The sequence below is a fragment of the Salmo trutta genome, chromosome 34 (assembly GCF_901001165.1).
Source record: "Salmo trutta chromosome 34, fSalTru1.1, whole genome shotgun sequence".
NCBI lineage: Eukaryota > Metazoa > Chordata > Actinopteri > Salmoniformes > Salmonidae > Salmo > Salmo trutta.
The window spans coordinates 4,087,203-4,112,971 of record NC_042990.1 but is presented as its reverse complement, the minus strand read 5'-3'; the positions used below and the strand labels follow the sequence as shown (position 1 = coordinate 4,112,971).

The window sequence follows — 25,769 nt, the reverse complement described above, 5'->3', positions numbered from 1 at the left end:
ATTGTGACATCATGTGGTATGACATCTTTGAGGAATGCCCTGCTTCAGCCAATCGGAATCGAGTACTTCAACACTGCTTTGGCATAATTCAAGGACGTTCATATTCACTTCAGTTGTTCTGCCGATGGTTCACTGACGTTTTTTCAAAGGAGATATTAGTATTACCTATAAATAGCCTACAACAATAAGCTACACATCATGTCAGACAACAGCAAGGTATGGTTCATTTAGCCGATTTTGAGTTTAGAGGAGAAATTACTAACAGTATAGTAGGTCACTACCACAAGCAATAGGTCTCACTGGTTTGATCCATGGACTGAAATCTGACCACTATTGCCATTTTGTTTAAAATAGGAGCGAATAAGTTGTTTTATGAAGTCACAACCTAAGACTGCTATTGACCTCTCATTTATCCACCAGAGCGTGAAATGGGAGGATTCCCCGGATGATCAAAATAAAGTTGTGGAGAATATGAAGGATGAAACAGAGACACATGAGAACAACAAGAACAGGACTGGAGGCAAGGTAAGAAATATGCTGTCCTTTACACATCCTCTGCCTACTTAGGCACAGATCTAGGATTAGTTTACTATCACTAAATCCTAACCTTAAAGCATTAGGAGGAGACGCTACACTGACCTTAGATCTGCTATGAGACCTATAATCTGTTGTCATGTAGGCTAAACGTAAGTCCAGTGGCAGTGCCAAGAAGACTTCCGTGGAGGAGGACAGCAGCATTGGTGCAGGTCCGAGATTACTTCATGTTGGGTGCAGGTTGTGTTCAAATTCATCAGCACTGATCTGAGAAGATAGTATCTATATAGGTGAAAGCAATATAGTGGAGGCCCGCAGAGAGATGTGCTTTTACCTGTCCAGTGCAATCAAATCACTAAAGGTGAAGGAAATTAGATATAAAGTTCAGATTCAACTTTAGATTTCTCTTTGCGGATTCCCAGAGTCTTCTCAGACACCCGGGTGTGGTTTCCGGGAAAGGGGATCTATCATTGAGCAGCTGGAGAAGGAGGCTCAGAGGACTCTAATGCCTTCTCTCAAGATTGGGACATGCTGTGCCCCAATCCTCCTCTCCTTCCTGAGGAGTCTAACTGATGAGCAAGTCCCATGTCTTTCTCCAACCTCACATACAACAACTCTGAATTTATAGTCATAGTGCACCTTCTAACCACAAATGCGATTTCAAACACTACACCTAACCCTAACATCACCGTAACCACACCCCTAACTCTTCCTGTAAATCAAGAACAAAATGGCTCATGTACTTGCTAATAGCTTAATTAAATACACTTTTATTTTCCCTAACATGGCTATCTAGTGACTCCACTAACTCAACACCAGTGTGCAGCTAAAATATGTTTCCTTTCTTATCTTTTCTCTAGCCAATGGAGAGTGATTCAGCATGGCATGAAAAATAACGTAAGTCTCTCCACATAAGGTTCTGGTCAAAAGTAGTGCGCTATATAGGGAATGGTGTCATGGAATTGCTTGATTGACAAAAACATTACTCTGTTTGTTGGCCATAGCTCACATTCGAGCAGCTCTCCATGCTGTGTCTGAAGATTGTTAAGGTCGTGACCCAGACAGCCCTCCGCATTCTCCTACCAGCGCTAGCTCGTATCATGGGTGTGGACCTGAGGAGTGGGGCAGCCTCCCCAGAATCCCAGTGCTCTCTGACAGGGTCTGAGGATTCCTTAGGCAGTCTGGATGAGCGAGAGAAAAGGCTGCTGATCAGTGAGATGAACTACTGGACTAAGGAGAGGAGGAGGAATGGCAGTGCAGGGTGCCTCCAAAAATCCACTCGCAGAACCTCATCACCATGCTGGTCGCCTAAGAGGTATGTTCACAGCAATATTTCAACTTAATAATTGCAAGACCTGACCCATACTTATCATAAATTATTAAACTTGGAATTCATACCTTGTAGTTTGAAGTTCTGGTCAGAAATGTTGCCCTTGAGGGGGTGGGTCCAGGTGAAAGTAATTTTTAACTGGGTTAGCCATAAAAGTAATCTATGAATAAATAGTGTCAGTTGGCTTTAGGCTTCTAGAACTACGGTGGTATGAGAAGTAAACCATCATTGCTCTCATTTGATTTTCAAGCTCACTAATGACCCAGATTAGATACCAGCTGGCTGGTCACATTTGCATGGCATAAGTGGTGATTGTGTGTTTATCTTCAAGTTCCCAGACCTCATTGCAGAGTTTGCCAGCAACTAGAGAGGCTCCCCTCATGGAGGAGCCTCTGAAAGCTCTCTTTGGGGTAACGGAAGAGAGCCTCCTGATATCCCTGGTTGAGGGTCACTCCAACCCCACCTCCTCCAGCTCTTCCGAGTTGAGCTATGCTATCGCGGGGGAGGTAGTACACCAGCTTAACTCTGGCCTCTCAGTGGCCATTCAGGCCAGCTCGGGGAGTTGCCCCCCTATGGACAGTCAAGACATAGCAGCAGGCAAGGAGGTCATTCGGGTAGCCTCGGTGCAGATCCTGGCCGAGCTACAGAGCCAAACGTCTGAGCCAGAGTGGGTAGGGTTTATCGAGCCCCTCATGGACCCTGTGACCGATGATGTGCTGAATGCCATTGTCGGCACAATGGACAAAATGGCACAGGACTACAACATCCTATTGGATCTGGCCAAGAAGATGACAATCTTGGGGTCTAAATTTCTGACCAATCTTCAATGTGACCTTGATGTTGAGTGTCCATCTGGGAAAGAAGGGACCACTCACTTTCTCAAAGAGACTGGATCCTCTAGCAGTGTGGTGTCCAGAAAGCTTCAGACCCTCTCTAGCCCCGACTTTCAGTCTAAAGCCCTCAAGGCGGTGAGCACCATCCTTACAAGGAAAGTCAGCAACTCTTCTGGCGTGGCTCCTTCCTCTAGGCCTTCTAGTGCTGCTCCTAGCCTTACTGAAGCTCCCCTGAATACCAGCTGCACAGCCCTGACATCTGTAAGCTCCACTGCCACAGTGATTGTTAAGGCATTTGTGGGAGGCATGGAGACGATAGCATCATTTGAAGGCAAATGTGAAGCAGTTGATTGGCCAGTTCCTGTAAATGACCACAAAACAGGGTTTTCACAGAAGATAACCTTCTCTCCAGCCCGCACACTCTATGGCCTTATACGAGCAAAGCTGAGGGACCTTTTAACTCTATCCGCTCGAGAAGAAGGTGTGGCTAAGGATGCTTCTCTTCAGGAGTCTTCAGACACCCTGGAAAAGGCAACTGTTTCAACTGTTGAGGTCCAGTTACCCAGCACCAAACTTAGTAGAGTTCCCAGTGAGAGCCAACCAATACCAGCTCTCTGTCTCTCCAATCTGGATAACAGCACTCAAGAAGTTCTTAGCAGTGTTTTTTCCATCTACAAGTCAGAGTTATCAAAAGTGGAGAGTAAATGCTTGGCCGTTGTCAGTTCATCTGATGAGTCCCTAGATGCTTGTTGGCTTGTTGATGGTGTCCTATCAAAGCTTGATGACTATACTATTTCCCAGTCACCCTCACCCAATGAAGACTTGAGTGTGAGTACTCAATGTTCTCAACTGAGCTCAGAAGAGAGTGTCAGAATCACACAGTCCTCTACTAGTCTGATTCAGAGCATTAAGAAGCTCTCTAGCAATGACTTTCAGACTCAGGCAGAAGAGGCAGTGAGTAAAGTGCTGATGAGATCCAGTCATTCCTTTATCACACAGATCAGCCATACTGGTCTTCAGAAAAGTCTGCAGGCTGGCTTATCATCTAGCTCGCCATCAGAGATTGCCTCCATGTCCTCTCAGAATACAGCCCCTGGATTAGTGGAAACCTTTGTCAAAGGAATGGCGACTATTTTCCAGAAAAATGAGTCCACTGACACTGTGCTCCTGGAAAGAAGTGGGAGAGTTTTGCAGTGCTCCCACGGGGGCTCCCAACTGGATGATACTGAATTGAGTGTTCAAATATCAGAAGAGAAGCTTTGGTCAACAGCTAAGACCATCTGCGTCAATATGAAGAACATACTTAAGGATTTCTTCACAGGGCTGAAGCCATCCGGATCCGAAAGGACAGAAAATGCTTCTTCCAAAGAGACCCTTGGGGAAATCCTGGTTGCTATCCAGAGTGAAATCTCAAACTTAGGGCGAATTAAGGATTCCAGGGAGCTCCTTCAGATCAACGATATGGTAGGAACTATGCTGAAGGAGGTTGAGAAAAGTGAGGATGACAGTGAACAAGTCTGCCAAGACATCCCTAGAACCTGTTCATCTTTGTCCACTTCTTTAAAGGGTCGTAGTTCCTTGTCTAGCTCTTCAAAGGGTCCTAGGTCAGAGTGTGAGTTAGAGATCAACCTCCCTGGCACTCCCATCCCTGACGAAGTGCCTTTTGATCTGACCTGCCCCATCGTCAGGAGCTCCTGCATCGACACCAGGGACTCTAAAATGCCAGAGATTTCTACAAGTGACCTAAGGACAAAGATGATGGCACACACAGATGAACCCCTGCATCGTAACAGTCCAATGACTGACAGCAGCCGACCACCGAGTGCTAAAGCCTCTTTTCGATCCTCCACTACTCCATCTTTCACCAGCAAGGGAACCTCTTTGGTACCAAAGGGAGATGGGATTGACATTGAAGAGAAGGAGGTGAGCATCCCCAGCAGCTCTGGCCATCTGAGGGAGCTCTTAATCAGCCCAGACATCAGCAGTGCCACTGCATTCCCACTGCAGTACTTGATGGACTCCAGCAAAGATGATGTCATCTGTTGGTCACCGTACTGGTGATAAGGTTGCTATCGAAGATCAGACCCTCAGCCCTAGATGGACCCTTCCAACAGGCACCAGACATGACAGAAACATCTCAGCAACTCATCAGACAAGTCCTGTCTGAGTTCTGTGCTGCATCCAGATTCTCCAGGACACAGGAATATTCCCAGAACCTGCACATCCACAGGGTGTTCAGAGGTGTACATAAAAACTTGATGGAGGAGTTTGGCTCTTATAACACCCTGCAAGCAGCTATTTCCTCCCAGGGCCCTGCATTTGACAGAGTCCTGGTAAAGTCCTTGACCCAGCAGCTGGTACAGGGACGCAAGGAGGCGTCAAGACCAGCTTCTGCTGCAACAAGCCCAGCAGACCAGGCTGAGACAGAGAGGGGGGCTGAGCAGAAAGCAAGAAGGAGCTTCCTTTGCTTTTCAATGACCAAACTCAGGATCAACTTCAAGGTATAGCAGGGAGTTAGCATTTGTTTTTTGTTCCAGTTAGGTGCTGATGTTATTGATGTGGCTATGATAAGACAAATATATGAGATAAATATGTTTTTATTCATCACTAAATTGATGCCTTGGATTCAGAAGTGTTCCATTTATTTATTTATTCATTCTCTGTACCATTCTCTTTACCTTTCTCCTGTTAGCGTTCCAAGAGAAGAAACAAAAAGGACTGCCATTCAGTCCAGGAACAGAATGAGATTCCTTCTACTGATGGACATTGCATAGGTAAGGATGTTTTAGAGCTCTGCTATAGCTTGTAGTTTTGTTTAGGTGTGTGCTAGAAACATAGACTATGCCTACCAAACTCATTGCACTGTTATTTATCAAAGTTATTGTACTGTATTTCTCTCTCTCTCTATCTCTCTCCCCATCCATTTCTCTTGTGTTTCTAGCTCCACACATTGAGGCTCATGGTGCTGAATCTCCAGTTGGAGAGGTTTCTCCCTCCATATCTCAGCCTATCAAAAAACAATCCTTGATTGTCAGGTCTTTTCAGCAATGATGAAGCCATTCAGGCGCTTCACCAAGAAGAACCTGTAACCTGTTACGCTGCATGAAGAACTACTTTTGTAACAGCAAGACTTTTGACAAGAGGAATTTCTGCATGTCTACCCTTTCAAAGTCTATTTGATCAAATAAATGCAAATTGTTTTACAAGTGTTTTGGATGATTGGTAGCACTGAAGCAGCTTTTCTCAGAGAAATGCACTAGTTCCCCCTTGGTTACACATTTATTGTGCAGTTTTTGAGTTGGCAGGACTTGGGGCGGCAGATAGCCTTGTGGTTAGAGTGTTGGGTTAGCAACCGAGAGGTTGCTAGATCAAATCCCTGAGCTGACAAGGTAAAAATCTGTTGTTCTGCCCCTGAACAAGGCAGTTAACCCGCTGTTCCTAGGCTACCACTGTAAATAAGAATTTGTTCTTAACAACTTGTCTTGTAAAATAAATCAAATAACCAGAGCTTGTCTCTAATACAATAGTTGCTGCATAGAATGTCAGATAACCAGATGTTCTCTATTAATTTAGTTAGATTGATAAGGGCTTATTAGCAGCAAGGGGAAAACACATAGAGGAGAATTAGCTATCTGCAGCTAGATCAACCCCCTGAGATGTTTTCTGTATGTTGAATATATAAGCTCCAGCAGTTGAGAGTGTATGTCAGAGCAAAAACCAAGCCATGAAGTCGAAGGAATTGTCCGTAGTGCTCAGAGACATGATTGTGTCAAGGCACAGATCTGGTGAAGGGAACCAAAACATTTCTGCAATATTGAAGGTCCCCAAGAATACAGTGGCCTCCATCATTCTTAATCGGAAGAAGTTTGGAACCACCAAGACTCTTCCTAGAGCTGGCCGCCATGCCAAACTGAGCAATTGGGGGAGAAGGGCTTTGGTCTGAGAGGTGACCAAGAACTTGATGGTCACTCTGAGCTCCGGACTTCCTCTGTGGAGGTGTGAGAACCTTCCAGAAGGACAACCATCTCTACAGCACTCCACCAATCAGGCCTTTATGGTAGAGCGGTCAAACAAAGCCACTCATGCTATAATGTGGATAAACAGTTACTTGTCTAACAGAAAACATAGGGTGTTCTTTAATGGAAGCCTCTCAAACATAATCAAGGTAGAATCAGGAATTTCCCAGGGTAGCTGTTTTGGCCCCTTACCTTTTTCAATCTTTACTGACGACATGCCACTGGCTTTGCACTGTAAATGTACTCTATAAAATATAAGAATACTACATTTCCTGAACGTATTCTTCTGGTAACATGTTGTAGCCTGCATAGGAACTAGAGGCCCAAGTAGCACAACACTCCACAGCAGCTCAATCTGCCATGCTTTAGATCTTGATGCATGCCCCTTATATTACATAATAACAAACATAATTAGCAATTCAAAAATGCTCTATTCTGAGAACTACTTTTAATCACATAGTGGAAAACATAGAACCCTACTGTGTGGATCACAATTATGGGTGTATTCTGGAATAAGACAAACCTATACAGTGAGGGGAAAAAGTATTTGATCCCCTGCTGATTTTGTACGTTTGCCCACTGACAAAGAAATGATCAGTCTATAATTTTAATAGTAGGTTTATTTGAACAGTGAGAGACAGAATAACAACAAAAATATCCAGGAAAACGCATGTCAAAAATTTTATAAATTGATTTGCATTTTAAATAGGGAAATAAGTATTTCACCCCCTCTCAGTCAGAAAGATTTCTGGCTATCAGGTGTCTTTTATACAGGTAACGAGCTGAGATTAGGAGCACACTCTTAAAGGGAGTGCTCCTAATCTCACCTTGTTACCTGTATAAAAGACACCTGTCCACAGAAGCAATCAATCAGATTCCAAACTCTCCACCATGGCCAAGACCAAAGAGCTCTCCAAGGATGTCAGGGACAAGATTGTAGACCTACACAAGGCTGGAATGGGCTACAAGACCATCGTCAAGCAGCTTGGTGAGAATGTGACAACAGTTGGTGCGATTATTCGCAAATGGAAGAAACACAAAAGAACTGTCAATCTCCTTCGGCCTGGGGCTCCATGCAAGATCTCACCTCGTGGAGTTGCAATGATCATGAGAACGGTGAGGAATCAGCCCAGAACTACACGGAAGGATCTTGTCAATGATCTCAAGGCAGCTGGGACCATAGTCACCAAGAAAACAATTGGTAACACACTACGCCGTGAAGGACTGAAATCCTGCAGCGCCCGCAAGGTCCCCCTGCTCAAGAAAGCACATATACATGCCCGTCTGAAGTTTGCCAATGAACATCTGAATGATTCAGAGGACAACTGGGTGAAAGTGTTGTGGTCAGATGAGACCAAAATGGAGCTCTTTGGCATCAACTCAACTCGCCGTGTTTGGAGGAGGAGGAATGCTGCCTATGACCCCAAGAACACCATCCCCACCATCAAACATGGAGGTGGAAACATTATGCTTTGGGGGTGTTTTTCTGCTAAGGGGACAGGACAACTTCACCGCATCAAAGGGACGATGGACGGGGCCACGTACCGCCAAATCTTGGGTGAGAACCTCCTTCCCTGAAAATAGTTTGTGGATGGGTATTCCAGCATGACAATGACCCAGAACACACGGCCAAGGCAACAAAGGAGTGGCTCAAGAAGAAGCACATTAAGGTCCTGGAGTGGCCTAGCCAGTCTCCAGACCTTAATCCCATAGAAAATCTGTGGAAGGAGCTGAAGGTCCGAGTTGCCAAACGTCAGCCTCGAAACCTTAATGACTTGGAGAAGATCTGCAAAGAGGAGTGGGACAAAATCCCTCCTGAGATGTGTGCAAACCTGGTGGCCAACTACAAGAAAGGTCTGACCTCTGTGATTGCCAACAAGGGTTTTGCCACCAAGTACTAAGTCATGTTTTGCAGAGGGGTCAAATACTTATTTCCCTCATTAAAATGCAAATCAATTTATAACATTTTTGACATGCGTTTTCCTGGATTTTTGTTGTTGTTGCTCTGTCTCTCACTGTTCAAATAAACCTACCATTAAAATTATAGACTGATCATTTCTTTGTCAGTGGGTAAACGTACAAAATCAGCAGGGGATCAAATCCTTTTCACTGTAAATAGAGTTGGAGTCTAAGTGTGTGTGCACACAGCCACCTCTTTAACCACTCTTCAAAATATTTGGCAGCCTTTGAGATGGAGAGCCAGGAGAATGAGTGACAGAAGAAGAGTCTAATAAAAGCATGGCTTCTCTCCCACTCCTGCTCACAGCAGCAGTGCAGTGGAGTAGCTTCAACAGCCATAGGCCCAGGGATTTCACATCACATTCCATGATGCAATGCAGAATACGACTTCACACAGAACAATCACCAAACCCATTAGATAACACTTCGCACATCACAGCCAAACATCATGTATCACATGAAGAGGCATGTGTGTTCTCCGGACGTGATACTTTGTCATGGACCTTCAGTTTCGATCTTCGCTCTCTCTCTCTCTCTCTCTCCCTCAGCTCTCTCTCCCTCTCCCCCACCTCTCTCTCTCTCTCTCCCACCTCTCTCTCTCTCTCTCTCTCTCCCACCTCTCTCTCTTTCTCTCCTCCACCTCTCTCTCTCTCTCCCTCTCCCCCACCTCTCTCTCTCTCTCTCTCTCTCTCTCTCTCTCTCTCTCTCTCTCTCTCTCTCTCTCTCTCTACAACACCTGCTGTCTCGACCTCTGAATGTTCGGCTATGAAAAGCCAACTGACATTTACTCCTGAGGTGCTGACCTGTTTCACCCTCTATAACCACATTATTATTTGACCCTGCTGGTCATCTATGAAGAACGTTTGAACTACAGTACTTGAAGAACAATCTGGCCTTAATGGTCACGTACGCTTATAATCTCCACCGGCACAGCCAGAAGAGGACTAGCCACCCCTCAGAGCCTGGTTCCTCTCTAGGTTTCTTCCTAGGTTCCTGCTTTTCTAGGGAGTTTTTCCTAGCCACCGTGCTTCTAAATCTGCATTGCATGCTATTTGGGGTTTTAGGCTGGGTGTCTAAATAAGCACTTTGTGACAACTGCTGATGTAAAAAGGACTTTATAAATAAATTGTACTGATTGATTGATGATTGATTGTATGAAATGGAGTAGCATATATCCATCATGTAAAATGAACAATGAGCACTGTCTCCATGGAGTATAGCACTGCAGCCTTAGGCAATATATATTTGTGTGGTGCATAACATTATCTCACATCACATGCATGGCAAGACATGATTGACGTAATTAGATGCTCTGGAGAGATCCCACCCTCCTTCCCCAACACATGTAGAATGCTTAGAAACCACCAGAAACCTGTGAAATGGATCAACAGATGTTGTTTTATCTCCTCTCAAGGTCTGTTGATTTACAGTATCTCAGAATCAGGAACTGTCATATCCCATGTGATATGTCAAAACAAGTTGATGCATGTATTATCATGGTGCATTGGGTTTGTATTTGTATTTATAATGGATCCCCTTTAGCTGCAGCAGCTACTCTTCATGGGGTCCAGTAAAATGAAGGCAGTTATACAATTGTAAAAACATTACTATACATTCACAAGAAACCAGAAACCAGTGAAATGGATCAACAGATGTGGTTTTATCTCCTCTCAAGGTCTGTCGATTTACAGTATCTCAGAATCAGGAACTGTCATCTAACTAAATTAATAGAGAACATCTGGTTATCTGACGGTCTATGCAGAAACTATTGTATTAGAGACAAGCTCTGGTTATTTTTCTTTTTTTACAAGACAAGTTGTTAAGAACAAATTCTTATTTACAGTGGCAGCCTAGGAACAGTGGGTTAACTGCCTTGTTCAGGGGCAGAACAACAGATTTTTACCTTGTTAGCTCAGGGATTTGATCTAGCAACCTCTCGGTTGCTGACCCAACGCTCTAACCACAAGGCTATCTGCCGCCCCAAGTCCTGCCAACTCAAAAACTGCACAATAAATGTGTAACCAAGGGGGAACTAGTGCATTTCTCTGAGAAAAGCTGCTTCGGTGCTACCAATCATCCAAAACACTTGAAACTCTTGTAAAATAATTTGCATTTATTTGATCAAATAGACTTTGAAAGGGTAGACATGCAGAAATTCCTCTTGTCAAAAGTCTTGCTGTTACAAAAGTAGTTCTTCATGCAGCGTAACAGGTTACAGGTTCTTCTTGGTGAAGCGCCTGAATGGCTTCATCATTGCTGAAAAGACCCTGACAATCAAGGATTGTTTTTTGATAGGCTGAGATATGGAGGGAGAAACCTCTCCAACTGGAGATTCAGCACCATGAGCCTCAATGTGTGGAGCTAGAAACACAAGAGAAATGGATGGGGAGAGAGAGAGAGAGAGAGAGAAATACAGTATAATAACTTTGATAAATAACTGTGCAATGAGTTTGGTAGGCATACTCTGTTTCTAACACACACCTAAACAAAACTACAAGCTATAGCAGAGCTCTAAAACATCCTTACCTATGCAATGTCCATCAGTAGAGGTAATCTCAGTCTGTTCCTGGACTGAATGGCAGTCCTTTTTGTTTCCTCTCTTGGAACGCTAACAGGAGAAAGGTAAAGAAAATGGTACAGAGAATATATAAAGAAATGGAACACTTCTGAATCCAAGGCAACAATTTAGTGATGAATAAAAACATATTTATCTCATATATTTGTCTTATCATAGCCACATCAATAACATCAGCACCTAACTGGAACAAAAAACAAATGCTAACTCCCTGCTATACCTTGAAGTTGATCCTGAGTTTGGTCATTGAAAAGCAAAGGAAGCTCCTTCTTGCTTTCTGCTCAGCCCCCCTCTCTGTCTCAGCCTGGTCTGCTGGGTTTGTTGCAGCAGAAGCTGGTCTTGACGCCTCCTTGCGTCCCTGTACCAGCTGCTGGGTCAAGGACTTTACCAGGACTCTGTCAAATGCAGGGTCCTGGGAGGAAATAGCTGCTTGCAGGGTGTTATAAGAGCCAAACTCCTCCATCAAGTTTTTATGTACACCTCTGAACACCCTGTGGATGTGCAGGTTCTGGGAATATTCCTGTGTCCTGGAGAATCTGGATGCAGCACAGAACTCAGACAGGACTTGTCTGATGAGTTGCTGAGATGTTTCTGTCATGTCTGGTGCCTGTTGGAAGGGTCCATCTAGGGCTGAGGGTCTGATCTTCGATAGCAACCTTATCACCAGTACGGTGACAAAACAGATGACATCATCTTTGCTGGAGTCCATCAAGTACTGCAGTGGGAATGCAGTGGCACTGCTGATGTCTGGGTTGATTAAGAGCTCCCTCAGATGGCCAGAGCTGCTGGGGATGCTCACCTCCTTCTCTTCAATGTCAATCCCATCTCCCTTTGGTACCAAAGAGGTTCCCTTGCTGGTGAAAGATGGAGTAGTGGAGGATCGAAAAGAGGCTTTAGCACTCGGTGGTCGGCTGCTGTCAGTCATTGGACTGTTACGATGCAGGGGTTCATCTGTGTGTGCCATCATCTTTGTCCTTAGGTCACTTGTAGAAATCTCTGGCATTTTAGAGTCCCTGGTGTCGATGCAGGAGCTCCTGATGATGGGGCAGGTCAGATCAAAAGGCACTCCGTCAGGGATGGGAGTGCCAGGGAGGTTGATCTCTAACTCACACTCTGACCTAGGACCCTTTGAAGAGCTAGACAAGGAACTACGACCCTTCAAAGAAGTGGACAAAGATGAACAGGTTCTAGGGATGTCTTGGCAGACTTGTTCACTGTCATCCTCACTTTTCTCAACCTCCTTCAGCATAGTTCCTACCATATCGTTGATCTGAAGGAGCTCCCTGGAATCCTTAATTCGCCCTAAGTTTGAGATTTCACTCTGGATAGCAACCAGGATTTCCCCAAGGGTCTCTTTGGAAGAAGCATTTTCTGTCCTTTCGGATCCGGATGGCTTCAGCCCTGTGAAGAAATCCTTAAGTATGTTCTTCATATTGACGCAGATGGTCTTAGCTGTTGACCAAAGCTTCTCTTCTGATATTTGAACACTCAATTCAGTATCATCCAGTTGGGAGCCCCCGTGGGAGCACTGCAAAACTCTCCCACTTCTTTCCAGGAGCACAGTGTCAGTGGACTCATTTTTCTGGAAAATAGTCACCATTCCTTTGACAAAGGTTTCCACTAATCCAGGGGCTGTATTCTGAGAGGACATGGAGGCAATCTCTGATGGCGAGCTAGATGATAAGCCAGCCTGCAGACTTTTCTGAAGACCAGTATGGCTGATCTGTGTGATAAAGGAATGACTGGATCTCATCAGCACTTTACTCACTGCCTCTTCTGCCTGAGTCTGAAAGTCATTGCTAGAGAGCTTCTTAATGCTCTGAATCAGACTAGTAGAGGACTGTGTGATTCTGACACTCTCTTCTGAGCTCAGTTGAGAACATTGAGTACTCACACTCAAGTCTTCATTGGGTGAGGGTGACTGGGAAATAGTATAGTCATCAAGCTTTGATAGGACACCATCAACAAGCCAACAAGCATCTAGGGACTCATCAGATGAACTGACAACGGCCAAGCATTTACTCTCTCTCTTTTGATAACTCTGACTTGTAGATGGAAAAAACACTGCTAAGAACTTCTTGAGTGCTGTTATCCAGATTGGAGAGACAGAGAGCTGGTATTGGTTGGCTCTCACTGGGAACTCTACTAAGTTTGGTGCTGGGTAACTGGACCTCAACAGTTGAAACAGTTGCCTTTTCCAGGGTGTCTGAAGACTCCTGAAGAGAAGCATCCTTAGCCACACCTTCCCTTCGAGCGGATAGAGTTAAAAGGTCCCTCAGCTTTGCTCGTATAAGGCCATAGAGTGTGCGGGCTGGAGAGAAGGTTATCTTCTGTGAAAACCCTGTTTTGTGGTCATTTACAGGAACTGGCCAATCAACTGCTTCACATTTGCCTTCAAATGATGCTATCGTCTCCATGCCTCCCACAAATGCCTTAACAATCACTGTGGCAGTGGAGCTTACAGATGTCAGGGCTGTGCAGCTGGTATTCAGGGGAGCTTCAGTAAGGCTAGGAGCAGCACTAGAAGGCCTAGAGGAAGGAGCCACGCCAGAAGAGCTGCTGACTTTCCTTGTAAGGATGGTGCTCACCGCCTTGAGGGCTTTAGACTGAAAGTCGGGGCTAGAGAGGGTCTGAAGCTTTCTGGACACCACACTGCTAGAGGATCCAGTCTCTTTGAGAAAGTGAGTGGTCCCTTCTTTCCCAGATGGACACTCAACATCAAGGTCACATTGAAGATTGGTCAGAAATTTAGACCCCAAGATTGTCATCTTCTTGGCCAGATCCAATAGGATGTTGTAGTCCTGTGCCATTTTGTCCATTGTGCCGACAATGGCATTCAGCACATCATCGGTCACAGGGTCCATGAGGGGCTCGATAAACCCTACCCACTCTGGCTCAGACGTTTGGCTCTGTAGCTCGGCCAGGATCTGCACCGAGGCTACCCGAATGACCTCCTTGCCTGCTGCTATGTCCTGACTGTCCATAGGGGGGCAACTCCCCGAGCTGGCCTGAATGGCCACTGAGAGGCCAGAGTTAAGCTGGTGTACTACCTCCCCCGCGATAGCATAGCTCAACTCGGAAGAGCTGGAGGAGGTGGGGTTGGAGTGACCCTCAACCAGGGATATCAGGAGGCTCTCTTGCGTTACCCCAAAGAGAGCTTTCAGAGGCTCCTCCATGAGGGGAGCCTCTCTAGTTGCTGGCAAACTCTGCAATGAGGTCTGGGAACTTGAAGATAAACACACAATCACCACTTATGCCATGCAAATGTGACCAGCCAGCTGGTATCTAATCTGGGTCATTAGTGAGCTTGAAAATCAAATGAGAGCAATGATGGTTTACTTCTCATACCACCGTAGTTCTAGAAGCCTAAAGCCAACTGACACGAGTTTTTGCCAGATTTTGATGTTTGTACGACATCAGAATATGATTAATTCTGAAAGGCATGTACCTGATCTATTTATTCATAGATTACTTTTTGGCTAACCCAGTTCAAAATTACTTTCACCTGGACCCACCCCCTCAGGGGCAACATTTCTGACCAGAACTTCAAACTACAAGGTATGAATTCCAAGTTAATAATTGATGATAAGTATGGGTCAGGTCTTGCAATTATTAAGTTGAAATATTGCTGTGAACATACCTCTTAGGCGACCAGCATGGTGATGAGGTTCTGCGAGTGGATTTTTGTCGGCACCCTGCACTGCCATTCCTCCTCCTCTCCTTAGTCCAGTAGTTCATCTCACTGATCAGCAGCCTTTTCTCTCGCTCATCCAGACTGCCTAAGGAATCCTCAGACCCTGTCAGAGAGCACTGGGATTCTGGGGAGGCTGCCCCACTCCTCAGGTCCACACCCATGATACGAGCTAGCGCTGGTAGGAGAATGCGGAGGGCTGTCTGGGTCACGACCTTAACAACCTTCAGACACAGCATGGAGAGCTGCTCGAATGTGAGCTATGGCCAACAAACATAGTAATGTTTTTGTCAATCAAGCAATTCCATGACACCATTCCCTATATAGCGCACTACTTTTGACCAGACCCTTATGTGGAGAGACTTACGTTATTTTTCATGACATGCTGAATCACTCTCCATTGGCTAGAGAAAAGAAAAGAAAGGAAACATCTTTTAGCTGCACACTGGTGTTGAGTTAGTGGAGTCACTAGATAGCCATGTTAGGGAAAATAAAAGTGTATTTAATTAAGCTATTAGCAAGTACATGAGCCATTTTGTTCTTGATTTACAGGAAGAGTTAGGGGTGTGGTTACGGTGATGTTAGGGTTAGGTGTAGTGTTTGAAATCGCATTTGTGGTTAGAAGGTGCACTATGACTATAAATTCAGAGTTGTTGTATGTGAGGTTGGAGAAAGACATGGGACTTGCTCATCAGTTAGACTCCTCAGGAAGGAGAGGAGGATTGGGGCACAGCATGTCCCAATCTTGAGAGAAGGCATTAGAGTCCTCTGAGCCTCCTTCTCCAGCTGCTCAATGATAGATCCCCTTTCCCGGAAACCACACCCGGGTGTCTGAGAAGACTCTGGGAATCCGCAAAGAGAAATCTAAAGTTGAATCTGAACTTTTTCTAATTTCCTTCACCTTCAGTGATTTGATTGCACTGTACAGGTAAAAGCACATCTCTCTGCGGGCCTCCACTATATTGCTTTCACCTATATAGATACTATCTTCTCAGATCAGTGCTGATGAATTTGAACACAACCTGCACCCAACATGAAGTAATCTCGGACCTGCACCAATGCTGCTGTCCTCCTCCACGGAAGTCTTCTTGGCACTGCCACTGGACTTACGTTTAGCCTACATGACAACAGATTATAGGTCTCATAGCAGATCTAAGGTCAGTGTAGCGTCTCCTCCTAATGCTTTAAGGTTAGGATTTAGTGATAGTAAACTAATCCTAGATCTGTGCCTAAGTAGGCAGAGGATGTGTAAAGGACAGCATATTTCTTACCTTGCCTCCAGTCCTGTTCTTGTTGTTCTCATGTGTCTCTGTTTCATCCTTCATATTCTCCACAACTTTATTTTAATCATCCGGGGAATCCTCCCATTTCACGCTCTGGTGGATAAATGAGAGGTCAATAGCAGTCTTAGGTTGTGACTTCATAAAACAACTTATTCGCTCCTATTTTAAACAAAATGGCAATAGTGGTCAGATTTCAGTCCATGGATCAAACCAGTGAGACCTATTGCTGTGGTAGTGACCTACTATACTGTTAGTAATTTCTCCTCTAAACTCAAAATAGGCTAAATGAACCATACCTTGCTGTTGTCTGACATGATGTGTAGCTTATTGTTGTAGGCTATTTATAGTTAATACTAATATCTCCTTTGAAAAAACGTCAGTGAACCATCGGCAGACAACGGAAGTGAATATGAACGTCCTTGAATTATGCCAAAGCATTGCTGAATACTCGATTCCGATTGGCTGAAGCAAGGGCATTCCTCAAAGATGTCATACACACATGATGTCACAATTAGGCCTAAGTCTAATGTCTATATGAATTGTCAATGTCATTAGAAAACAGATCATAGCTTGTCAAAGTTCTGCCAAAAGAAAATATTTGTAAGTGCACGTTTTTGCGTTTAATTTATGGTTTATCAAGCATCCTCATTCATCACCATGCACAAAAACGTAACTCGCTGCAATCCATTAGCTATAATTCTGAGGTTGCAAAGCTGCAAAACTAGGACATGCAATAAATTATAACCACTTGCACTTAGAATAATTTAAAATCAATGACGTTCTAGGGGGCTTTAACTATTTCAGCATTATGGAGCTGTCCGCTGCATAGAGCTGACACCATTCTTGGCGTCAGGGGAACGTGCCATGGTGCTGAAATGTTTCGAGTCTGGGCAGCACCTGAGACCGCAGCATGGTGCTGAAATGGAGCAGGGCTCAGTTCTATGGGTATCTCATGCGGATTTTCTTGCTAGCCTATGTATAACGATACTATAATTACATTATTTTCATCCATCCGTCAACAAAAAGGGCATGTCAACGTTTCCCAAGCAATAATGCAATGAAGCCAAGCCGAGATGTATAGTTCTTCATCCAGAGGACGAAGTTCCACTGTATCATCTAAAACCTTCAGAGAGATCCCTTAAAACTGCAGAATAAATTCTCCACAGCTGTTATGGTAGCTAGGTTAATTTAGCGAGACATGGACAAATCCAACACATAGCGTTTCTACTGAGTCCTGCTTAGAGGTGACTGACTGTCATGTTGCTAGTTGTAATGACGCTTTTAAAACAAGAATAGTTATTTGTAATTGCTCTGGGAGCTAATTATTGCAGAGTCCAGCTACACATCCTGCTCGCTGGGCTCATTATGGACAGCCAACGAGCAGCTCAGGTGAAAAAGTCAGCCAGATCTGATCCCTATAAAATACATGCTACTAGGCTACTGTAGCAACCTGCACAATCCTCCACGGCACTAATGTTACACGCGCAGTATGGTATGCTAACATCCCACAACAATTCCACAATTGGAATTACTTGCCTAAACGTCCAATCATACTTATTTTCTAATATCAACCATAGTTTCTGCACTTAAGGCAGACCTGCCATTAGAACAAGATGGAATTAGGAAAACTCTAACGCTCGTTAAACGTAGGCTAAAATGAACCTTACCTGGCTGTCGTCAGCCATTATGTGTAGCCCGTTAATTAAGGCTATGCGCCTCTGATACTGCAGCTGTTCTGATAGGCTACTGTAGCTGCTCTGTAACTGTTAAACTAGTCTAATCTAATCTTATCCGTTGAAAACCCGTCAGTGAACCGTCCTCGAACACAATGAACTGATGTCAATATGGACATTAACCTTCACATAAGATATCAAATACATGACGTCAGATATGCCTAGAGGTATTGTTGACTTAATCAGAAAACATATCATAGTGTCACAGTACGTGCTGTTGACAGCCTAGCCCCTGCAATCTGTTGTGAATGTATAGTAATGTTTTTACAATTGTATAACTGCCTTCATTTTACTGGACCCCATGAAGAGTAGCTGCTGCAGCTAAAGGGGATCCATTATAAATACAAATACAAACCCAATGCACCATGATAATACATGCATCAACTTGTTTTGACATATCACATGGGATATGACAGTTCCTGATTCTGAGATACTGTAAATCAACAGACCTTGAGAGGAGATAAAACAACATCTGTTGATCCATTTCACAGGTTTCTGGTGGTTTCTAAGCATTCTACATGTGTTGGGGAAGGAGGGTGGGATCTCTCCAGAGCATCTAATTACATCAATCATGTCTTGCCATGCATGTGATATGAGATAATGTTATGCACCACGCAAATATACATTGCCTAAGGCTGCAGTGCTATACTCCATGGAGACAGTGCTCATTGTTCATTTTACATGATGGATATATGCTACTCCATTTCATACAATCAATCGTCAATCAATCAGTACAATTTATTTATAAAGCCCTTTTTACATCAGCACATGTCACAAAGTGCTTATTTAGACACCCAGCCTAAAACCCCAAATAGCATGCAATGCAGATTTAGAAGCACGGTGGCTAGGAAAAACTCCCTAGAAAAGCAGGAACCTAGGAAGAAACCTAGAGAGGAACCAGGCTCTGAGGGGTGGCTAGTCCTCTTCTGGCTGTGCCGGTGGAGATTACAAGGGTACATGGCCATTAACCCCTGGTCGGGGACGGACATCCAGTGAAAATTCCTATCGCCATTTGCATAACAAAATGTCATTTTTTTTTTCAAATATAGGACTATATTATATCGTTTTAGAGATACACCTCTCCTGAATCGACCCACGTTGTCCGATTTCAAAAAGGCTTTACAGCAAAAGCACAACATTAGATTATGTTAGAGGAGTACATCGTAAAAGTATTCACATAGCCATTTTCCGACCAACCACATGCATCACAAATAACCAAAAAACAGCTAAATGCAGCACTAACCTTTGACAATCTTCATCAGATGACACACCTAGGACATCATGTTACACAATACATGCATTCTTTTGTTCGATAAAGTTCATATTAATATATAAAAACAACATTTTACATCGGCGCGTGACGTTGACTAACTATTTTTCCTCAAATGCTTCAGGTGAAACAGCGCTACAATTTACTAAATTATTATTCGAAAACATTTTTAAAATGTAATATTGTCATTCTAAGATTTATAGATGAATATCTCTTGAAAGCACCTGTAATGCCAGATTTAAAAATAACTTTACTGGGTAATCATACTTTGCGATGAAAGGGGACGCAATACTCTGAAAAATAGGCTAACGTTACAGGTCAGCGCCATCTTGGAACAATCGCATATCAAATCTAGTCTTGTATATTTTTTTAAATATTTCCTTACCTTTGATTATCTTCATCAGAATGCACTTCCAGGAATCCCAGGTCCACAAGAAATGTATTTTTGTTCGAAAAAGTTATTCCTTTATGTCCCAATAGCTTGTTCTGGTTAGGGCGTCCTGAAGGCTGCAACAAAAGTACCGTTGTGCGTGCGAAACCTCTTACCAAAAGTGATTTTTTTTTACATTTAGGTTCGTTCAAACATGTCAAACGTTGTATAACATAAATCTTTCGGGCCTTTTACAACCACAGATCCTATAACATTCAAGGGGGACGATTTCATTGTCTTTCAAAACGTTTTGAAAGGTGGGGGTAGCCAGGGGCGCCGGCGTCATAATGCGTTCCATAGCCTCTCTTTCAGGCATTTTTCACAGTAGGAGACCCAAACCACTTTGTAAAGACTGGGGACATCTAGTGGAAGCAATAGGAAGTGCTCAATGAACCATAGCTCACAGTGTGAGTGATAGGCACAGCGCTGAAGTTGAGTCCGCAATTCAGAATTCCACATCCTGTTACGATCGGTCTCGGGGTTTTGACTGCCATATGAGTTCTGTTATACTCACAGACACCATTCAAACAGTTTGAGGAACTTTAGGGTGTTTTCTATCCACATATATTAATTACATGCATATCCTAGCCTCTGAGTTTGAGTAGGAGGCCGTTGAAAATGGTGTAGCGCCCCCTATCCTAGGCGACCGTCAAGAGGTTAAGGCCAGATTGTTCTTCATCTACGTAACATTGCAAAAATCAGAAACTTTCTGTCCAAAAATGACGCAGAAAAATTAATCCATGCTTTTGTTACTTCTAGGCTGGACTACTGCAATGCTCTACTTTCCGGCTACCCGGATAAAGCACTAAACAAACTTCAGTTAGTGCTAAATACGGCTGCTAGAATCCTGACTAGAACCAAAAAATTTGATCATATTACTCCAGTGCTAGCCTCCCTACACTGGCTTCCTGTTAAGGCAAGGGCTGATTTCAAGGTTTTACTGCTAACCTACAAAGCATTACATGGGCTTGCTCCTAACTATCTTTCCGATTTGGTCCTGCCGTACATACCTATACGTACGCTACGGTCACAAGACGCAGGCCTCCTAATTGTCCCTAGAATTTCTAAGCAAACGGCTGGAGGTAGGGCTTTCTCCTATAGAGCTCCATTTTTATGGAATAGTCTGCCTACCCATGTGAGAGACGCAGACTCAGTCTCAACCTTTAAGTCTTTACTGAAGACTTATCTCTTCAGTAGGTCCTATGATTAAGTGTAGTCTGGCCCAGGAGTGTGAAGGTGAACGGAAAGGCTGGAGCAACGAACCGCCCTTGCTGTCTCTGCCTTGCCGGTTCCCCTCTTTCCACTGGGATTCTCTGCCTCTAACCCTATTACAGGGGCTGAGTCACTGACTTACTGGTGTTCTTCCATGCCGTCCATGGGAGGGGTGCGTCACTTGAGTGGGTTGAGTCACTGACGTGGTCTTCCTGTCTGGGTTGGCGCCCCCCCTTGGGTTATGCCATGGCGGAGATTTTGTGGGCTATACTCGGCCTTGTCTTCGGACGGTAAGTTGGTGGTTGTAGACATCCCTCTAGTGGTGTGGGGGCTGTGCTTTGGCAAAGTGGGTGGGGTTATATCCTTCCTGTTTGGCCCTGTCCGGGGGTATCATCGGATGGGGCCACAGTGTCTTCTGATCCCTCCTGTCTCAGCCTCCAGTATTTATGCTGCAGTAGTTTATGTGCCGGGGGGCTAGGGTCAGTCTGTTTCATCTGGAGTATTCTCTTGTCTTATCCGGTGTCCTGTGTGAATTTAAATATGCTCTCTCTAATTCTCTCTTTCTCTCTTTCTTTCTTTCTCTCGGAGGACCTGAGCCCTAGGACCATGCCTCGGGACTACCTGGCATGATGACTCCTTGCTGTCCCCAGTCCACCTGGCCATGCTGCTGCTCCAGTTTCAACTGTTCTGCCTGCGGCTACGGAACCCTGACCTGTTCACCGGACGTGCTTGTTGCACCCTCGACAACTACAATGATTATTATTATTTGACCATGCTGGTCATTTATGAACATTTTAACATCTTGACCATGTTCTGTTATAATATCCACCCGGCACAGCCAGAAGAGGACTGGCCACCCCTCATAGCCTGGTTCCTCTCTAGGTTTCTTCCTAGGTTTTTGGCCTTTCTCGGGAGTTTTTCCTAGGGAGTTTTTCCTAGCCACCGTGCCTCTTTCACATGCATTGCTTGCTGTTTGGGGTTTTAGGCTGGGTTTCTGTACAGCACTTTGAGATTTCAGCTGATATACGAAGGGCTATATAAATAAATTTGATTTGAAGTACTGTAGTTCAAACATTCTTCATAGATGACCAGCAGGGTCAAATAATAATGTGGTTATACAGGGTAAAACAGGTCAGCACCTCAGGAGTAAATGTCAGTTGGCTTTTCATAGCTGAACATTCAGAGGTAGAGAGGTAGAGAGGTAGAGAGAGAGAGGATCGAAACTGAAGGTCCATGACAAAGTATCACGTCCGGAGAACACACATGCCTCTTCATGTGATACATGATGTTTGGCTGTGATGTGCAAAGTGTTATCTAATGGGTTTGGTGATTGTTCTGTGTGAAGCCGTATTCTGCATTGCATCATGGAATGTGATGTGAAATCCCTGGGCCTATGGCTGTTGAAGCTACTCCACTGCACTGCTGCTGTGAGCAGGAGTGGGAGAGAAGCCATGCTTTTATTAGACTCTTCTTCTGTGACTAATTCTCCTGCCTCTCCATCTCAAAGGCTGCCAAATATTTTGAAGAGTGGTTAAAGAGGTGGCTGTGTGCACACACACTTCTACTCCAACTCTATTTACAGTGAGGGAAAAAGTATTTGATCCCCTGCTGATTTTGTACGTTTGCCCACTGACAAAGAAATGATCGGTCTATAATTTTAATAGTAGGTTTATTTGAACAGTGAGAGACAGAAAAACAACAAAAATATCCAGAAAAACGCATGTCAAAAATGTTATAAATTGATTTGCATTTTAAATAGGGAAAATTACTCAGATCAAACAAATCAAACCGTTGTAATATAATGAAGTGTAATATTACCTGTGGAGAGAAGCGAAGTGCGACTGCTCGCTCCAACTAGCAACATGACAGTCAGTCACCTCTAAGCAGGACTCAGTAGAAACGCTATGTGTTGGATTTGTCCATGTCTCGCTAAATTAACCTAGCTACCATAACAGCTGTGGAGAATTTATTCTGCAGTTTTAAGGGATCTCTCTGAAGGTTTTAGATGATACAGTGGAACTTCGTCCTCTGGATGAAGAACTATACATCTCGGCTTGGCTTCATTGCATTATTGCTTGGGAAACGTTGACATGCCCTTTTTGTTGACGGATGGATGAAAATAATGTAATTATAGTATCGTTATACATAGGCTAGCAAGAAAATCCGCATGAGATACCCATAGAACTGAGCCCTGCTCCATTTCAGCACCAGGTGCTGCACAGGCTCGAAACATTTCAGCACCATGGCACGTTCCCCTGACGCCAAGAATGGTGTCAGCTCTATGCAGCGGACAGCTCCATAATGCTGAAATAGTTAAAGCCCCCTAGAACGTCATTGATTTTAAGTTATTCTAAGTGCAAGTGGTTATAATTTATTGCATGTCCTAGTTTTGCAGCTTTGCAACCTCAGAATTATAGCTAATGGATTGCAGCGAGTTACGTTTTTGTGCATGGTGATGAATGAGGATGCTTGATAAACCATAAATTAAATGCAAAAACGTGCTCTTACAATATTTTCGTTTGGCAGAACTTTGACAAGCTATGATCTGTTTTCTAATGACATTGACAATTCATATAGACATTAGACTTAGGCCTAATTGTGACATCATGTGTGTATGACATCTTTGAGGAATGCCCTTGCTTCAGCCAATCGGAATCGAGTATTCAACAATGCTTTGGCATAATTCAAGGACGTTCATATTCACTTCAGTTGTCTGCCGATGGTTCACTGACGTTTTTTCAAAGGAGATATTAGGATTACCTCTAAATAGCCTACAACAATAAGCTACACATCATGTCAGACAACAGCAAGGTATGGTTCATTTAGCCTATTTTGAGTTTAGTGGAGAAATTACTAACAGTATAGTAGGTCACTACCACAGCAATAGGTCTCACTGGTTTGATCCATGGACTGAAATCTGACCACTATTGCCATTTTGTTTAAAATAGGAGCGAATAAGTTGTTTTATGAAGTCACAACCTAAGACTGCTATTGACCTCTCATTTATCCACCAGAGCGTGAAATGGGAGGATTCCCCGGATGATCAAAATAAAGTTGTGGAGAATATGAAGGATGAAACAGAGACACATGAGAACAACAAGAACAGGACTGGAGGCAAGGTAAGAAATATGCTGTCCTTTACACATCCTCTGCCTACTTAGGCACAGATCTAGGATTAGTTTACTATCACTAAATCCTAACCTTAAAGCATTAGGAGGAGACGCTACACTGACCTTAGATCTGCTATGAGACCTATAATCTGTTGTCATGTAGGCTAAACGTAAGTCCAGTGGCAGTGCCAAGAAGACTTCCGTGGAGGAGGACAGCAGAAGTGGTGCAGGTCCGAGATTACTTCATGTTGGGTGCAGGTTGTGTTCAAATTCATCAGCACTGATCTGAGAAGATAGTATCTATATAGGTGAAAGCAATATAGTGGAGGCCCGCAGAGAGATGTGCTTTTACCTGTCCAGTGCAATCAAATCACTAAAGGTGAAGGAAATTAGATATAAAGTTCAGATTCAACTTTCGATTTCTCTTTGCGGATTCCCAGAGTCTTCTCAGACACCCGGGTGTGGTTTCCGGGAAAGGGGATCTATCATTGAGCAGCTGGAGAAGGAGGCTCAGAGGACTCTAATGCCTTCTCTCAAGATTGGGACATGCTGTGCCCCAATCCTCCTCTCCTTCCTGAGGAGTCTAACTGATGAGCAAGTCCCATGTCTTTCTCCAACCTCACATACAACAACTCTGAATTTATAGTCATAGTGCACCTTCTAACCACAAATGCGATTTCAAACACTACACCTAACCCTAACATCACCGTAACCACACCCCTAACTCTTCCTGTAAATCAAGAACAAAATGGCTCATGTACTTGCTAATAGCTTAATTAAATACACTTTTATTTTCCCTAACATGGCTATCTAGTGACTCCACTAACTCAACACCAGTGTGCAGCTAAAATATGTTTCCTTTCTTTTCTTTTCTCTAGCCAATGGAGAGTGATTCAGCATGGCATGAAAAATAACGTAAGTCTCTCCACATAAGGGTCTGGTCAAAAGTAGTGCGCTATATAGGGAATGGTGTCATGGAATTGCTTGATTGACAAAAACATTACTCTGTTTGTTGGCCATAGCTCACATTCCAGCAGCTCTCCATGCTGTGTCTGAAGATTGTTAAGGTCGTGACCCAGACAGCCCTCCGCATTCTCCTACCAGCGCTAGCTCGTATCATGGGTGTGGACCTGAGGAGTGGGGCAGCCTCCCCAGAATCCCAGTGCTCTCTGACAGGGTCTGAGGATTCCTTAGGCAGTCTGGATGAGCGAGAGAAAAGGCTGCTGATCAGTGAGATGAACTACTGGACTAAGGAGAGGAGGAGGAATGGCAGTGCAGGGTGCCTCCAAAAATCCACTCGCAGAACCTCATCACCATGCTGGTCGCCTAAGAGGTATTGTGGTGGCTAATTTCCGCATTACCAAATGAAGATTTACAAACACACCAGTCCGAGTTAAAACTACATCTTTAATACTTAAGATACTTTTGCAAAAGTTTTTGACCCCACCAATGCATTCTCTCGATTGAATCATTTAATGAGGTGCTTACAGAATGGCTCAGGGATCTTTTATAGCAACGATACAGCCCCTTCAACGTACATTGACAAACCACAGATACTTAGTAACAGTTCACAAAGGTTACGTTTTGTATGACAGATATCCATAAAACACATCAGACAGTAACTGCTATGTCAACCTGGTTCATTATATAGCCCAGTATCTGGTCTCCTTAGAACTGTCCCTCCCAGGTACGGTATAGAACGAAAACACCATTTCATCCAATGGCATATATCAATTGTCAACTCTAGATACTCCCATCTCAAGCAAACCCCCTCTTGACCCCACTCCTGGACA

The 25,769-nt window shown here is 44.0% G+C and overlaps 3 protein-coding genes and 1 long non-coding RNA gene across 4 annotated transcripts in view; 2 read left to right on the top strand and 2 right to left on the bottom strand.

The window, feature by feature from the left end:
* Window positions 1-18,034, bottom strand: part of LOC115173347 (uncharacterized) — a 29,498-nt gene extending 11,464 nt beyond the window's left edge. The window contains exon 1 of the mRNA XM_029731345.1: window positions 17,889-18,034. Within this exon, the coding sequence (XP_029587205.1) occupies window positions 17,889-17,906 (18 nt within the window). The 5' untranslated portion in view covers window positions 17,907-18,034. The remainder of the gene's footprint in view (window positions 1-17,888) is intronic.
* LOC115173349 (uncharacterized) lies at window positions 293-21,488 on the top strand. Its single transcript, XM_029731348.1, has 6 exons — window positions 293-525; window positions 680-746; window positions 957-1,110; window positions 1,395-1,431; window positions 1,539-1,849; window positions 21,455-21,488. Exons 1-6 carry the CDS (start codon window positions 373-375, stop codon window positions 21,459-21,461), a joined length of 729 nt encoding a protein of 242 aa, XP_029587208.1. The 5' UTR covers window positions 293-372; the 3' UTR covers window positions 21,462-21,488.
* On the top strand, window positions 5,109-5,727 carry LOC115173350 (uncharacterized). Its single transcript, XR_003871590.1, has 3 exons — window positions 5,109-5,198; window positions 5,390-5,471; window positions 5,639-5,727. It is a non-coding gene; the product is annotated as an uncharacterized LOC115173350 (long non-coding RNA).
* LOC115173348 (uncharacterized) lies at window positions 10,766-13,266 on the bottom strand. The gene is made up of 3 exons (XM_029731347.1): window positions 11,468-13,266; window positions 11,199-11,280; window positions 10,766-11,033 (listed from the first exon to the last, which is right to left on the bottom strand). Exons 1-3 carry the CDS (start codon window positions 12,998-13,000, stop codon window positions 10,885-10,887), a joined length of 1,764 nt encoding a protein of 587 aa, XP_029587207.1. The 5' UTR covers window positions 13,001-13,266; the 3' UTR covers window positions 10,766-10,884.
* Window positions 21,489-25,769: the final 4,281 nt, after the last annotated feature.